The following is an 18,127-nucleotide window of genomic DNA, read 5'->3' as shown; positions in this document are numbered from 1 at the left end:
GGGAAGGGGCGTGGCCTTGGACCGCTCGGGAGACTTGGGCCTCGGCGGCCTCCGTCCAAGGGTGGGCACGGAAGGAATTTCGCGGGCCGGAGTCGCGGAACCGGGCTCCGGGACGTGGATGGAGATGGAGTTCGACTGCGAGGGTCTCAGACGGCTACTGGGCAAGGTGCGGGCAGCCCTTCGGGCCGGGTCAGGGGCCTCGGGGTGTCCGGGCCGGGCTGCCTCGTCGAGACGTTTCCCCGACTCATCTCGGGGTTTGGAGCGGAGGCGGGCTGGCCTGAAGCCGGCTGCGGGGAGTGTCCCCCGGGAGGCTGCAGTCTCTCCCTCTCGAGTCCCGGGGTGGGGGCTGTGGCTCCGCCCACGATTCCGGGCCTCCACCGGGTGGGAGACTTTCTCACGCCACCAGCGTCTCTGGTTCTCAAACTGCTCCCCGCACTCGCCTGTCCCTTTAACCACGCCTTTCTCTCTGCTGATAGGGCCTGCCCCTTTTTTCTGGACTTGTCGTCTCCTCTCTCTGAAACTCTACTGAGATCTCACTCCCCGCAGGATTCCGAATCGCTCCCTTCTCCCTGCTTGCTTTCGGAAGTCGGGATTATCACGTTGTGGAGTAATTACTTATTTACAATTATTTATTTATTCATGCGGTGTACTCACCGCAGGGACGGTGCTGTTGTATTCCCTTCCCTAGCCCTGTGCCTGACCACTGCGGAGGTGCGACATAACTGCAGTGAATGAAAGACTTGAGTGAGAGGCCTGACCCAGAAATCTAACCTACATTTCTGGGGCATGACTAGTACCAGTGTCCAGTTTAGTCCAGGCCATTGGTCCAGGCTCTTTGATTTCCCACCAGTGTATACTCTGAGGCAACCCTCCTTTCCCAATTTTCTAGTTAAGTGATTCTTAATTTTCTTAAGACTTCTCTTTGCAGAAATCATACATGCATGCCATTTGGGGAGAAGGGATTTGCCTTAGTTGGGGCAGTTTGCACATCTGTGCGAGATTGTGAAGCCTCATGACTGAAAGTGTTTATTTAATTGATTTGAATGATTTTATCTGCGGGGACAGGTGGGTATAGATTTTGTAGGAAGAAAAGTATCATGCTTATGACTACGCCCTTTGTGCCTTCTCTTCACAGAATGTATCAAGTTTTTAAATGAGGGGAGCATGACAAATTATTGTTCAGTGGAAATAAATGTTAAAGTTGAGAGTAGAATAAGAAGTTCATAATTTTTCCTTCATTAGATTTGCACGAATTAAGATAATTTGAAATGATTTTGGAGGATGCAATATTTATAATTTTTCCTAAATTAGATTAGCATGAATTTAGCTAATTTGAAATTATTTGGAGGATGCTAGTGGCTAAATGACTATTTAACCATTTTGGAGAACCTTGGCCTTGTTAATTTGATTATGTGTGATTTATATCCCTTCTGCATTTAGGTAGATACCACAGAGAATTCATAGTATATGAAGCAACAGACATTTGCAGAATTATCTATAACTAAAAATTAGAAACAACCCAAATGTGCATTGACAGAAGAGGAATAATTTGTTGTATATTCACACAATGGAAAACATTACTGTGTGGCAGTGAAAATTAACTGCAATGTGCAACAATACAAATGAATCTTAGAAACATTATATTGAGTGAAAAAAATTGGAAATTACATGCAAAGTTATAATTTGGTAAAGCCAACAAAATTAAAATTAAACAAAACTAAATCAATAGCGTGTTGTTTAGGGATACATACATATGCATGATAAAAGCAGATAAAGGCAGAGAAATGTAAATATATGTTAAAGGGAGGCAGTTGAATGGGTAAGAGGAGCACTCAGACAGATACAGTGGTTTTGGAGGGGTCTGTGCTGTCTTAATATAGTATCCAGTAGCCACAAGTGGCTATTTGTCAGAATTAGATAAAATTAAAAATTGAGTTTCTGAGTCACACCAGCCACATTTTAATTGTCAACAGCCACATGTGTCCTGTGGCTCCTATATTAGGTCCTCACGTATAGATCTTTTCCATCATGGCAGAAAGTTTTGTTGGACATTACTATTCTGGATCTTATGTGAGCAGGTTGGTGCATGGGTATTTATTCTTCCAAATCATTATATTAATTTATAATATTTTTAATTTATTTAATTATATATTAAATTATATTAATTTATTCTTCAAAATTATTTATTCTTCCAAATTAGTGTATATGTTTGTGTGTGTGCGTGCGCGCACGTGTGTGTACACATATGTATATATTCTTTAGTTTGTATTAAATACTAAGTTTAGGGGTGCCTGGGTGGCTCGGTTAAGCGTCCGACTGATTTCAGCTCAGGTCATGATCTCAGGGAGTGGTATATGGGGAGACCCGAATCAGGCTCCACATTCAGCCTTCATGCTCAGTGGGGAGTTTGCTTGGGATTCTCCCTCTCTCCCTCCCTCTCCCTCTGCCCCTAACTGCCCCCCACCCAGCTTGCATGTGCACATGTGCACTCTCTCTCTCCATCAAATAAATAAATATTTTAAGAAACAAATATTAAGTTTAGAAAAATTAATCTGGTTTCCTCATTGGTATTTCAGAATTTTGTGGTTCCCACATCACTAGTTATTTTGGACAAGTAGCTTAACCTACCTTTGCTCCCTCATAGAATGTAAGATTGGACTTGATCTGTAAGATGTGTGCCAGTTAACATTTTTTAACAAAATGATGCCACAAAGTATTCCTCAGTGTATCCTACATTTGAGGATGTCATAATAAGAGTACTCTTATACATCTTCCTAAATATAAGTCCCCACTAAATAAACATAATATAGCAGATAAAGTTAAAATTTTAGTAACTTCTCAATTTTTCAGTGTTATTGACTTTTTTTAAATTAATTTTTTATTAACATATAATATATTATTAGCCCCAGGGGTACAGGTCTGTGAATCACCAGGTTTACACACTTCACAGCACTCACCATAGCACATACCTCCCCAGTGTCCATAACCCCACCACCCACTCCCTCCTCCCCTCCCCGCAGGAACCCTCTGTTTTGTGAGATTAAGAGTCTCTTATCTCTCATGGTTTGTCTCCCTCCTGATCCCATCTTGTTTACGGACTTTTTTTGTTTTTAAAGTAGGCTCGGAGTGGAGCACGGAGCTGGGTATGGGGCACGGAGCTGAGTATGGGGCACGGAGCCGAGCGGGTGTGGGGCTCAGTGTGGGGCTGGAACTCACAACCCTGAGGTCAAGACCTGAGCTGAGATCAAGAGTTGGAGGCTTAGCTGACTGAGCCACCCAGGTGCCCCAAGTGTTACTAACTCTTGTGACACTATAATTGCTTTAATTTTAGAATCTCCCAGGCCACGTGTTTTCTCTTTAGTGACATGCCTGCTCCCTTTAAGTACATCTATAGCCTGAGGCACATTTCCTTAGAGAATGTTATGTAGACTTCTCTTAGGTGGTATGGAACAGTAAGGGAATATATGCCTTAATATTGCACTAAGAAGATATTCTGTTTCACATATAGTGAAAATGAGGTGAACATTTTTTTTAGGAAAGATGAAATAGGTCTTTTTTTAGATGTCAAAAAGGCAAATCACGTATTTGACTGGTAGTGACATTTGGGTATTCAAGCCCTGAAGAAGACTGCTTTTGCCCCCTTTTGACCAACTTCTATAGCAATTTTGCAATTAAATCCATTCTGATATATATCCCTAGGTGATTAATCACATTCTCACGGGATTAGAAAAAACAAAAGTTCTCATTCATAATTAAATATTGCAGGTGACAACAGTGCAGGCTTTTGTACATTTGTGGGATGATTTCATTCACATTGTTTACACTGAGTCAGGGACCCTGAATCTGGGCCTCATTTCACTCTGCTGCAGTTAATCTGATCAGTTCTTAGTTTTGATGCCCAGTCCTGTCGATCATAATTTCTTTCTGTATCCACTCTTCTCATATACATCTGCCTCTTTGCTAATTCCCATCCAATCAGCCTACATTTATCAGAGGCATACCCTGTGCTGAGTGCTGTGGGGAGATACAGAGATGAATAAGACATGATTCCTGCTCTCAAGTGGTTAATAATACACTTTTTCTCCTGCCAAATTATTTCCCATGTTAAAATGATCTTCTCCGTTCCCTCTAATTTTCTGTACCATTCTAGACTCTAATGTAGATTGTAGACAGCTCTTCTTTGAGGCCTTTCTCTAACTTAGATATGCTTCGTGTGGGTTCTTCATTTCTTGCCTGTACTTACTATTACATATGTTTTTGTTTAATATCTCACTTTTACATGTGTTAATCATAAGGCATACCTGTGAAGGTGCTAGGTAGTAGGGGAGCTGTATTTCCTTTGCAAATGAAAAGCTTAAGGCTCAGAGAGAGGGAACAGAATTTTTAGCAGTTATTCCCCATTTCTTCCCAATCTCCCATAATCCTAGGCACCTACTGGTCTCCTTTCTGCTTCATGGATTTGCCTATTCTGGTATTTCATATACAAATCTTACAACTTGGGGCACCTGGGTGGCTCCGTGGGTTAAAGCCTCTGCCTTTGGCTCAGGTCATGATCCCAGAGTCCTGGGATCGAGCCCCACATCGGGCTCTCTACTCAGCGGGAAGCCTGCTTCCTCCTGCCTCTCTGCCTACTTGTGACCTCTCTCTCTCTCTGTCTGTCAAATAAATAAAAAATATCTTTAAAAAAAAAAAAAAACAAATCTTACAATCTGTAGCCTTTTGTGTCTGCTTTCTTTCGCTTAGCCTAACAGTTTTCAAGGTTCATTCATGTGGTAGTATATATCAGTTCTTTATTCTTTTTATGGCTGAATATTCCATTTTATGGATTTATCACATTTTAATCTTATTTATCCATTCATCAGTTGGTGGACATTTAGCTTGTTTTTTTTGTTGTTATTGTTGGCTTTTATGAATAATGCTGCTTTGAACAATTCTGCACACTTTTTTTGTATGGACATATGTTTCTACTTTTTTTGGTTATATACCTCAGAGTGGAATTCCTGACTGCCAGACTTTTTCAAAGCAGCTGCACCATTTTCTTACCAGCAGTGGTTTATATATACTGGGGTTCTGATTCTCCACATCCTCTCCCATACTTGTTGTTGTCTTTTTTATTATGGCCTGATTTATTTATTTGAGAGAGAAAAAGGTTGAGTTGGGGGAGTGGCAGAGGGAGAGAATCTTCAAGCTGACTCCCCGCTGAGCATGGAGCCTGATGTGGGGCTCGACCCCACTACCCATGAGATCATGAGCTGAAGACCTGAACTGAAACCAAGAGTGGGACGTTCAACCAGATGAGCCACCAGGCGCCCCAGCCTGTCTTTTAGTTATAGTATGAATCCTCCAACTTTTGTGTTCTTTTACAAGATTGTTTTTGGCTATTCTAGGTCTCCTCCATTTCAATATGAATTTTAAGATCAGTCTGTAAATTTTTGCAAATTAAAAAAAAAGCCATTTGGGATTTTGATAAGGATTGTTGTTTATTGATTCTGTTGGGGAATATTGCCATCTTAACAATGGTAAGTTTTCCGATGTATTAACAAGGGATGGCTTTCTTTTACTTAGATATACTTCAATTTCTTTCAACAAGAAAGTTTTGTAGTTTTTTTTTTTTTTTGATTTATTTATTTGAGAAAGAAACAATGAGAGAGAGCATGAGAGAGGAGAAGGTCAGAGGGAGAAGCAGACTCCCTGTGGAGCTGGGAGCCCAATGCGGGACTCGATCTGGGAACTCCAGGATCATGACCTGAGCCGAAGGCAGTCGTCCAACCAACTGAGCCACCCAGGCATCCCAGTTTTGTAGTTTTTACGCTGAGTTTTATATCTTGTTGTTAAATTTATTCCTAAGTGGTTTTTTTCTTTTTGATACTATTGCAAAAGCAATTGTTTTCTCAAATTCGTTTTCAGATTGAGAAAAGATTATTTTTTTCCCCTAAAGATTATTTAGAGAGAGAGCATTAGCAGGGGTAGGGGCAGAGGAAGAGGGAGAAGTAGATACCCCCGTGAGCAGGGAACCCCATTCGGGGCTCAATCCCCAGACCCTGGGATCAGGACCTGAGAGCCAAAGGCAGACGGTTAACCAGCTGAGTCACCTAGGCACCCCGAGAAAAAATTCTGAACATACTTTTTTTTTCTTTCATCTAATCCCCAGCACAAGTCTAGAGGTAAGTATTATTTCTCTTTGCAAATGAGGAAAAAGATTTAAAGAAGTTAAATGATTTTGTCAAGGTAGTATTTCAGGGAATATATCTGGATGAGTGAGGAGGCAGTTTGCTCACCTTGATGGCAGACCATTGAATGCTGTCTGTCCTTCCTTTGAAACCCAGGATGCAGTACCAGGAGTGTTGGAAGGGATCAAGGAGGTCTCAAGTCAATGAGGTATTCAAGAATGAGACTTGCATCTAGAACATGGTGATGTGGGTGCTCTTGCCCTATTCCTTAAGCCTTCAAGGTGTGTTGGGAGGCCATTTGAGTCAGTGATGAAAAGCCCAGGCCCATGGGTGCCTGGGTGGCTCAGGAGATTAAGCCTCTGCCTTCGGCTCAGGTCATGATCTCAGGGACCTGGGATTGAGCCCTGTGTTGGGCTCACTGCTCAGCAGGGAGCCTGCTTCCCCTTCTCTCTCTGCCAGCCTGTCTGCCTATTTGTGCGCATGCTCGCTCGTTCTCTCTCTCTCTGTAAAATAAATAAATAAATCTTAAAAAATAATAGTAAGACCAGGCAGAGTTTGAGCTCTGACTTCACTCCTTAATTTGCTACCTAATTCAGCAAGTCATTTTGATTCTCTTTCATTTCCATCCTCCTTAGAGTAGAGCAGTTATCAGCCCTATTAACCTTTATGGGGTCCTTATTAAGAATATTAAATCACATACTATCCATGTTCCTAAAACTCAGAGTCTAGGGCTTAGCACATAGTGTTCTATTAAAAGTTCACTGTAATTGTTCTGCTGCTTAAAGCTTTATTCTTATTCCATTCTCATTTTTCTCTTTCCAGTACAAGTTCAGAGATCTAACTGTGGAAGAACTAAAGAATGTAAATGTGTTTTTCCCACATTTCAGATATTCTATGGACACCTATGGTAAGAATCATAACCCCTAGTTTTAGCTACATTAAATTGTTAATTATTCACAGAGAGCTACAAAGTTGTAATTTCTCATTTCTCTCTTCTGTCCCTTGATTTTGAACTACACTTTGCAACCTGTGGTTTAGGAGGAATTTTAAGTGAATACAATGTATTGTGTTGGTTTTCTGTTGCTGCCAGAACAAATTAGCAAAAATGTTACAGGCTTAAATACAGAAAACAGATTTTGGTTGCCAGAGGTGTTGTGGTGATGGGGTGCATGGGTGAAAGAAAGGCGATTAAGAGTACACTTAACTTGATAAGCACTGACAAGTATATAGAATTGTTGAATCATAATATTGTACATCTGAAACTAATAGAACACTGTGTTATTATGCTTGAATATAAATAAATAAGTAAATAAAAAGCAAACAATGACAACCAATCAGCACAAATTTAGTAGCTTAAAAAAACTGAAGTTTAGGGGCACGTGGGTGGCTCAGTCTGTTAAGCATCTGCCTTCAGCTCAGGTCGTGATCCTGTGGTCCTAGGATCGAGTCTTACATTGAGCTCCCTGCTCAGTGGGAGCCTGCTTCTCCCCCGACCTCTGCTGCTGCTCTCTCTCAAACAAATAAATAAAATCTTTAAAATAAAAAAAAACAACAACAACAAAAAGCAAAACTCAAGGTTACTGTCTTACAGTTCTGTAACCTAGAAGTGCAACACATGTTTGGACTAAAATCAAAGTGTTGGAAAGTCTTAGTTCTTTTATGGAGGCTCTGGCAAAGAGTCTGTTTCCTTGCCTTTTTATTACTTTTATTTTTTTTAAGTTTATTTATTTCTTTTAGTAATCTCTACATACAAGGTGGGGCTGAAACTCGTGACCCTGAGATCAAGAGTTGCATGCTTCACTGACTGAGCCAGCTAGGCGCCCCTCCTTGCCTTTTAAAATTTCTAATGGTGACCCACATTCTTTAGCTCCTGATCTCTTTTCCTCCATCTTCAAAGGTAGCAATGTTGCATCTCTCAGACCATCCTTCTATAGCCATATCTTTGTTTTTTAAGAACCAATGTGATTAGATTAGGCTCACTCCAATAACATAGGATAATTTCCCCACCCCAAGGTTCTTAACTTAATTGCATCTGAAATGTCTCTTTGCTAAATAAGTTAACATATTCACAAGTTCCAAGGGTTAGGGTTTTGGGCATCTTTGGAGGCCATTATTCTGCCTACCATATGGTTGATTCTGAATTATTAATAACAAAAGTTTTAGTTATCTTGTTCACTTATAGTTGCCTAAAAAAGATTTTACGTTACTATCTTTCCAAATTTCTGACCATAAGCCATTCATGGAGATACATTTCTTTTTAAAGATTTCATTTGTTGGGGCGCCTGGGTGGTTCAGTGGGTTAAGCTGCTGCCTTTGGCTCAGGTCATGATCTCAGGGTCCTGGGATCGAGCACCGCATCAGGCTCTCTAGAGCCTGCCTCCCCCTCTCTCTCTGCCTGCCTCTCTGCCTATTTCTGATCTCTGTCTCTTTGTCAAATAAATAAATGAAATCTTAAAAAAAAAAAAAAGATTTCATTTGTTTATTTGAGAGAGAGCATGAGAGAGAGAGTGCACACAAGCATCAGGGAGAGGTAGAGGGAGAAGGAAACTCCCTCCCGATGAGCAGGGAGCCCGATGTGGGACTCTATCCCAAGATTCTGGGATTTATTGAATGCCTGGATGTTTTAGCTACATTATCTTACATATTTTTTACAACCAAAGCTGTGAGGTAACTGTTACCATCTTCGTTTTTCAGATAAAGAACCTGAGGCTCAAAGAGTTTAAATAGCTCGCTCAAGTACACAGGAAGTTAGGGATGGAGTCGGGTTTGTACATGTGTCTGTCTTGCCCTCTGCTCACACACAGCTTGTTCTTTTATTTTTTTATCTTTTTTTTTTTTTAAGATTTTATTTATTTATTTGCCGGAGAGAGAGATAGACAGGGAGAGAGGGAACACAAACAGGGTGAGTGTGAGAGGGAGAAGCAGGCTTTCCGCTGAGCAGAGAGCCCAATGTGGGGCTCGATTCCAGGACCCTGGGATCATGACCTGAGCCAAAGACAGACTCTTAATGACTGAGCCACCCAGGCGCCCCTAGCTTGTTCTTTTAAAGGTCTTTCTTCATCATAGAAACTTAAAATGTCATTATACCAGTTAATTCTTAGTCTCATTTTCTCCATTTAGAGCAAGCTAGCCATGCCATTAAACTCTCAAGCTATAGGATTAATATTGTCAGTGTACATTTCATTTTTGAAAACAGTGATAGTCATGTGTCATAATCACTTCTATCTTGCATTATTAGATTATATATATTTACACCTACATCTTTTCTACCACATTTCTAGGTTATTCTGTTTTCATGAGTAACAATCCCTTTTCCACTGCTCTTTTTCATTTTCGTTTCTGCCATGGAATGAGATCCCTTTACCCATTGCTACCTTTTACTTATATAGTTCAAGGTAAACATTTGTGTTTATGTACCCTCTCAGCCTTGAATTTTATATCAGCCTAGTTTCCTCTTTTTGCTTTCTAATAGGTCATCAAATTTAGTTGGAATTTTTCCTCCTACTGCCTAAATAGGATGGTTACTAAGTACTAAGAGAACTACCTTCTCAGGCAGTTGAGTAGTTTGAAACCAGAGGTAGTGGTTTCTGTATTCAGTTCAGAGTTGAGAGCATTAATTTTCTGCCACTATATACACAGTCATTGATGGGTTGAGTTGAAGTTACAGACACATGAAGGTGGAAAAAAGATTGAAAATAATGGAGTTAAAGAAATCGAGGAAGATAATTAGTGATCATTCTTTTTTTTTTTTTTAAGATTTTATTTATTTATTTGACAGATCACAAGTAGGTAGAGAGGCAGGCAGAGAGAGAGGTGGAAGCAGGCTCCCCACTGAGCAGAGAGCCCAGATGCGGGGCTTGATCCCAGGACCCTGAGATCATGACCTGAGCCAAAGGCAGAGGCTTTAATCCACTGAGCCACCCAGGCGCCCAATTAGTGATCTTTCAAAAAGGTCAATTTAAAAAAATAAAGCTAACACTTTTTTTCTTATAAAATTATAGTCTGGTATCTGAAAGTGATTATAACTGATTTGTTACATGTGACAATTATTTGATAATGTCCCCACATTTGCGAATCCTAAACTTCTTAGGTGTGTTTTCACATGAACTCATTTGATCCTTACGACAACCTTATGATGCAGTCTTACTATCTTTATTGTATAGATGATGGAACTAAAGGTCAAAGAGATTGAAGTAGCCTAAAGTTGCCGGTGTCTGAATGGGGAAAGTAGGCCTAGAACCTGGGATTTCTGTATCAAAGCCCTGTGTGTTTTCAGCTGTCCTCTTGACTTTCTAAGAAAACAGTATCTAGTAATTTCCCCCTTGTCAGCATATTTACAGATTCAAAGATGATGAACTTTAGAAATTATGTGTGCTTCTTTTCGTGTGTATATGCATGCTACAAACTTAAAACTGTTTTTTCTACTTTTGAGTGCACATTTTGGGGCTTTTTTTCTTCCAGTGTTCAAAGATAGTTCCCAGAAAGACCTGCTGAATTTCACTGGCACTATTCCTGTGATGTATCAGGGTAAGTGTGGCAATTGAGAAAATGTGGGAGTTTTGTAAAAGAGCCACTAAACAAGAACTTACATTTGTTTAGTTCCGTAGCATTCTGAAAGTATTTTCACATATATTTTTTCATGTATATGTGTGTGTGTGTGTGTGTGTATTGTGCATATATATATATAATCTATACAGAACCTTGTTGGACATAGTAGAATGCTGTCCCATCTAGTCAGTGGCCTAGATTAATATCAATTAATCCAGTTCAGTTCAACAAGTACTTACTGAGTGTCGACTATGTGCGACTACTCTGCTAGGGGCTAGTGTACAGAGGAGGATAAGACAGGTGTGGGGGAAGAAGATCTTCCTCTGCTCTTAGCTGGACTGAGAATCAAACTGACATGAGATGGATAAAAAGGAGAAATTCCAACTAAATAGGTGTGTGTATGGGGGATGCACCAGACGTGAGATTCCAAAGGCAATGCGGTAACATGAAGCTTATGTGAGCTAAGGAAAGGAGAGGGGCCTGTGGACACAAAAGGGAAACAGTAAGAAGGGAAAGGAGATGCTTGGAAAAACAAAGGTTGCCCTGTCATGTATTAAGTTTTTTAGGTAAAGGGGAGTCTCTGTAAGGAACTCTTTTTTCCTGGTACAGGCTTGTCTTTCTGGCATAAATTTCGGCATTTGAGAGGGAGGCAGAGAGCATTTCCTGCATCTGCTGGGTTTCGATTATTTTTAACTCAAAATAATCTTTATGCCAAAGTGGCCTGTCTTGGACTGCCTGCCCTGGGCCCCTACACAGATATAGGCCTGCTCTTAGGGAGCGTTCTTGTTGCTTTCCATAGCAAAATGCAAGGATCACACCTTTTTCTCCATTACATCAGTGTTTTATTCCTCTCCCTTTCCATCTGTATGATGTCCCCATTCTGTGGGTGAAACTGAATCTTAGCCTTGTCAAGTGATTTACCTAAGACCACATAGTGGTATCAGGCTATAACTTGAAACTCCAACAGGAAATTTGAGGCCATTAGAGCTCAAAGAAAGCAACATATTTTCAGGTGGCCTGACAGGTTAAAATAATTAAGTGCCAAAAAGAACAAACAAAAAATCACTAGCTCCTCTATACTTAACTCTTCCTAGTTTTCCAGACCTACTTCTGTCGATGTTCAACAGGACTAGCCTTTCACATAGGTATAGGTGATTGCTTCTATAGTATGATATAAAGAACACCAGGGAAGCATTGGTTCTAATATATTTCTCTGAAGGGGTGCCTGAAATGCCACAACTAAAAATTTATTCCTCTTTTAAAATGCAAATAATCCCAGGAAGGATATTATCCAAAATCACTAATACACAGTGCTGTGTTTATAGAAAATGCTTAATAAATATTTATTGAATGGTTGTGTTTGTTTATTTGGTTACTGACTAATAAATGAATTTGCTGGGCATGTGAGAGAGGAGGTACCCTGAAAAAAGGGCTGAGGAGTATTTGAAAACAAATGGGGAGAGAACAGTGGAGTTTGCTCCTTTACCAAAGGTTCAGCTCTGTACTGTGGGAATACACTACTCAAAAGGCACCAAGAAGCTATATTTCAGGGGACTTTTTTCAAAGCAGGTGCTTCATTTCAGTAGTCCCCAGACTGTTATAAGCCCTCCCTAATTTCTTCCCATCCGTAATCATCATTGCCAGGGGTGTACTCATCTTTTATTCATGTCCCACCATGACACCTGCTTTGGCACAAGAAATGCATAGAAATTCAGTTTGGTTTTTATACATAGCAATGTGGTTGCAGATGAAAGTTGCTAGCACTGAGCTCTGCAGAAACTGCAGAATTGATTTTCATTTTCCTCCTTGCTACTTTCCTGCCAAGCTCTCAGACTGTTTCCAGGCTGCCTAGAGAATCTTTCTCAGACCTGTTTCCCATTGCTTGTGTTCTGCATTTATTATGATTAGATATTAGAAAGAGAGAGAGAGAATTATTGCCCACGCTAATGACTGATTGGTTGATGGATTTCATTCCCAATTCTTACCCACCCCAGTGATGTCAAGGGTAATTATATATTAAAAGAGGAGCTCATGAATTTAAATGAATCACTGAAATGAGTAGCATTTCAGTTTCAAGGACAGTGTGGGGAAGTAACAGGAGGGTGTAAAACTTACTATGATGCCCCTCATTGGCATTCTTCCTTTCCAAGAGCCAAGGAGTTATTTCATTGATTCTTACACTGGGTCTTCCAAGGTGATAATGGTACCTGCAGTACCTTTATTTTTGCAGTACACTCTTTTTTTCCCCTCTGCTTTTGAGTAGAATTATATCAACTCAGTGTGATCCACACTAGTTATTTCCTGCCGATCAGACGGTCAGAATGTATTATCTTTATTGTCTATAAAATGGCACAATAGTACAGCCTCGCTCTAGGACTATGAGGATTAAATGAATTACTGTAAGTAAAGCTCTTAGCATAATGCCTGGCACGTAATAGATGCTTAATAAATGTTGACCGTGATTATTTGTCTGCTTATATATCTTTCAGTTACTAGTTTTATTAGTATAATAATAATGTATACTCATGCTGAAAATTTAAACAATTGAGAAAGGATGAGGTTAAGCTTGTAACTAACTTCCTACCCACTCCTATTCCCTTGATGAATCTTCCACTGATACTTCCTTATACATACCTGCAGACATTTCTCGGTTATTTCTTATTATCTCTTCAAGATTGTATCAAGGTTGTGATGACACTTTTTCTTGATCCACTCATTCTTTAGAGATGTGTATTCATCTTAATAAGATGATATGCATCTGAACTTTATTTACAGCTAACTTAAATTATACCTTTATGATATAATTACTTAAGATCTGAGGACTTTACCAGGAGTTCTGACTCTTTGGCAAGGAATTATTGAAAGCTAAATGGGCAGGGTAGGAGGCAGGGCATTTGCTGACAGAAAAGCATGGAGAAGAAGGAAGGAGGAAGAGAACAGAACACGAGTAGTGAATCTTACCAGTTAGACATGGGAGTCAGGCTCACCAGTTGCTTTGCCAAGCATGGGCTATGAAAATGCATGGACGCTTCTGGGGAGGGGCATTGAGAGATGCAGTAGATCCTTGATCAATTAGGAAGGTACCATCAATAGACATTTCTTTCCTTTTCTTTAATGTGTAATGATTAACACAGAAAGTGGAACCATCAGGATTTGGCCTGCTATAACTATATTATGAAACAAAAAAATTTGCATGGCCTAGAACGATGGCTTTCAAATGTTTCGATTGTGATGCACAGTAAGGAATACTTTTATATACATAGTGTACACATGGGTGTGCACACACTATATACATACATATCTTAAACACCATACTACCTGTCATTTATTTTATTTTCAATTCCATTTTAAGATATTGTTTGCAGCCTGCTAAATTAATTTTGTGACCAAATTATCATGACCACAATTTGAAAACACTACTCTAGAAAATATATAATATTCGACAGAGCAACTACTTCTGGAGGAATCTGATGGTGTGTCTCAGTACCCGTCAGTCACTTTGTAGTGCTTTGATCACATGACTTTATAATTATAGAATTATCTATGGATCAATTGTTATATTATGCCTATACCCAAATTGTAAATATTTAGACACTAAGGTGACGAATGTTGACTATACTTATTGTAGTGATCATTTTGCAGTATATACAAATATCAAGTCATTACATTATACAGTGAAACTAATATGTTATATGTCAGTTGTATCCCAATTTAAAAAATTGTTTTAAGACTTAGACAAAAGTAGAAGAGGAGTGTGGTCCTGAGAACTAATTCACATGGAAAGCTTTTAAAAAATGTTATCCACACCCCGTCCCATTGAATCAGAAACTTTGGGGGAGTGGCCCAGATACTGGTATGTTTCCAAGTTCCTTAAGTGCTTTTAATGTGAAGACAGGGCTGACTATCCTTGTATTTTTAGAGGAGGAACCAAGATGAGAAAAGTAGCTGTCAGTGGAAGGAAGATCTCCTTAGTAAAAAAGGATTGTAGTGGAAAATAAAACTTTTTATTTAGACCTGGCCTATTTCCAAAATGGGTTTGAGGTAAATTACAAAAATTGCCAACCCTTCATGGTATTCCCCATGTCATACACCGTTCTAAGAATTACATACCTTAACTAACTTCATCCTCAAAACAACCCAATGGGGTCAGAGGTATTATTATTTCCATTTTATAGGGGAAGGAATTGAGGCACAGGGAAGTTAAGGAACTTGCCTAAAAATCATAAAGCTAGTCATGGGTGAAACTAGGATTTGAACCTGGGCATTCTTGCTCCTGAGCTGCCCTGGTCACAAGTACAGTGAAAGACATGCAGTAAGACTGTCAGGAGATAGAACAGAACAGCTAATGTAATTGATCAGATTTCTAGTTTAAGTTTAGTTTTTTACTTTTTTCTTAGGCTTAGCTTTGGGCTTGCTGGCATCTAGAGCAGTGAGAGATTTTTGCTCTCGGTAGGCTTGAGGTATGTACGTAGTAACTGGTTAACACTGAAAGGGCCTGAACTCAAGTTCCTGTCTCTCTGTACGCTCCATTCTAAGAACCACTGGACAAGGTCACTCTGAAGGTTATTTTCAGCTCCGAGTTCGATGTGTCTGTTCGATGTGTCTAACCCAGCTCCTTTGCACTTAAGGAGCAACTTGAGGGTCGGTATCAAAAGTGTTGACTTTGTCTTTGTTGATTCATTCATTTTTCATTTGTTTCTTCATTCACTCACTCTTACTTATATAAGAAACCTTTTTCTCAGCAGTATGTTAGGCACTGTACTTGGTGCAGGGGATATAGAAATGAATAATACATCATCCTCTGGGAATTTACATTGTGAAAGGAAACACAGACCCTGTAGGCAAATAACTTCAACGCAGTATAAGTATAAAAATAGAAAGTATCCGCTACCTTTCAAGAAAGGTGGAATAGCGCTGCTTGGGTGGAACAAAGAAGGTTGCATGGATAAGATGCTGCATCCCACATTCCTGGCACAGCAGGTCTTATAAATATTTACTGAATTGCATGAGCTGGTTGCTGTCTTAATTTAATTTCTTCAAGTGTTATGCTGGTGCTTTAATGGGAACGTGAAAATGGAGAGGTAGGCCTTGATTTATATATATCCTTTATATATACACTTGACTAGACTACACATCTTCAAATGTCACCTAGCTGTACCATAAATATGAGGTGTGTGCTTCATCATTGTTTGAAAAAGTGTTTATTTTGTCTCAAATAGGTAATACGTATAATATACCAATTCGTTTGTGGATTTTGGATTCCTACCCTTTTGCTCCCCCCATTTGCTTCTTAAAGCCAACTGCAAATATGGGAATCTCAGTTGGAAAACATGTGGATGCTCAAGGCAGAATATACTTGCCCTATCTTCAGAACTGGAGCCATGTAAGATTCTTTGGATTTTCTTTTACAAGTTTTTGTTTTTCTGAGTATCTGTCTCTATCCTAAGGGTACAGATAAGGTACTGAATTTTCTTTCAATGGTATTCCTTCTATGGACTTGAAAAATATTTTGAAACTGAGCTCCTTGGAGTCACTCAAGTTCCAGAACCCCAGTGACAGACCACGACCTGTATGAAGTGCTCTCTCCAGGTTTGGAGCCAACTTTTATTTGCTCCCTCTTCTGATAGCTGCGCACTACTTGATAAAACATGTGAAAAGTTACTAGTAAGATATTGGACATTAGTTCCTAGTCCCTCCTTCTTAAAGATTCTTATGTAATTTATGTAATTATTTGTAGTTTTGCCCAGTTTTAACCTTTATGTAAATTGAACCACACTGTATATAATCTTCTGTTACATGTTATGTTTTAACTGAGCATTAAGTTTTAACCAGTTTACTTGCTTTACAAGTTCTCACACACAGTTCTGTTTTCTGGACTTTTCATCTACCATTACATTGAGCTTTTCTCATTTTAAACAGTATTTTAAAAATACATCGTCTTTAAATTGGTTGCCTGATGATCTCACATAAAAAATATTGGCATAATGTATTTACAGATTGATCGATTGTTAGAAATTTAATGATGAGCATCTTTAATATATACATATAAATGTGTATATATTATAAATCTTTAATAATTTCCCATTGAAAAATCTCTCAGAGCAGTATTGTTGGATCAAAGTTTATAAATATTTTGAAGGCTATTCTTATATATTGCCAAATTCGTCTCCAAAAGGTAGACAATATGTATGTCAGCCATCACTTGAAATCAGCGTAGAATCCCTGTTTTGTAGTACCTTCATTCTAATAGAAGGTACTATCATTAAAGCAAAACAAACCTTTGCTTCTCTCTATATATTTACTTAGAAGGATATAGAGTATGTTCTCCTTTTTGTAAGTAATTTCGATTTTTATGAAAAGATAATTTAGAATATATTTCTTTGTGTCCAGGAAGTTGTAGGACAGGAGCACTGGGAACCCCTGAATGAGACCAAGGATATGTCAAGAGTCAGGTGAAGTTGGAGTAGAGAATGGTGTTAGCATTACAACTTTTTAAAATATATATATATCCTAGAAAAAGGTGTGCAGTTACTTTGTCTTTATACTTTTCCATATATTTCATATATATAAAACCAATAAAAAGAAGAAAAGAAGAAATGCCAAAAGAAGGGATGCATACCAGGTGGCTGGTAGAGATTAGGTGGAGGAACACTGACCTTTTACTTTGTGAATCTGTACATGATTTGCTTTATTTGGTGATTTTAATAAATAAGATTGCCAGTTAAATGTGATAAATAGGGCATAATAAAAATTTGTCATTTGGAGGGACAAAAATGTTATCTTTTTAAAAAAAATTTTAATTTTTTTATTAACATACAATGTATTATTAGCCCCAGGGATACATGTCTGTGAATCACCAGGCTTACACACTTCACAGCACTCACCATAACACATACCCTCCCTACTGTCCATAACCCAACCACCCTCCCTACCCCCCTACCCCCACAACCCTCAGTTTGTTTTGTGAGATTAAGAGTCTCTTATGGTTTGTCTCCCTCCCGATCCCATCTTGTTTCATTTATTCCTTTCCTACCTCCCAAACCTCCCACATTGCCTCTCAACTTCCTCATATTAGGAAGATCATATGATAATTGTCTTTCTCTGATTGACTTATTTCAGTAAGCATAATGCCCTCTAGTTCTATCCATGTCGTTGCAAATGGCAAGTTTTCATTTCTTTTGATGGCTGCATAGTATTCCATTGTATATATGTATACCACATCTTCTTTATCCATTCATCTGTTGATGGACATCTAGGTTCTTTCCATAGTTTGGCTATTGTGGACATTGCTGCTATTAAACATTCAGGTGCACGTGCCCCTTCGGATCACTACATTTGTTTCTTTAGGGTAAATACCCAGTAGTGCGATTGCTGGGTCATAGGATAGCTCTATTTTCAACTTTTTGAGG

General features: G+C 39.1%; 1 protein-coding gene across 5 annotated transcripts in view; it reads left to right on the top strand.

Moving 5' to 3' along the window:
- The first annotated feature begins 32 nt into the window (after positions 1-32).
- Positions 33-18,127, top strand: part of UEVLD (UEV and lactate/malate dehyrogenase domains) — a 54,582-nt gene continuing 36,487 nt past the window's right edge. For 2 of the 5 annotated variants that reach the window (XM_032359224.1, XM_032359228.1), the window contains exons 1-4: positions 33-166; positions 6,993-7,077; positions 10,632-10,697; positions 15,938-16,101. In XM_032359224.1, the coding sequence (XP_032215115.1) occupies positions 119-166; positions 6,993-7,077; positions 10,632-10,697; positions 15,938-16,101 (363 nt within the window). In that variant the 5' untranslated portion in view covers positions 33-118. The remainder of the gene's footprint in view (positions 167-6,992; positions 7,078-10,631; positions 10,698-15,937; positions 16,102-18,127) is intronic. The other 3 variants (XM_032359225.1, XM_032359226.1, XM_032359227.1) reach the window with 3 other exon arrangements.

The sequence above is a fragment of the Mustela erminea genome, chromosome 9, assembly GCF_009829155.1.
Source record: "Mustela erminea isolate mMusErm1 chromosome 9, mMusErm1.Pri, whole genome shotgun sequence".
Taxonomy (NCBI): Eukaryota; Metazoa; Chordata; class Mammalia; order Carnivora; family Mustelidae; genus Mustela; species Mustela erminea.
This window is presented reverse-complemented; position numbering and strand designations above follow the sequence as displayed.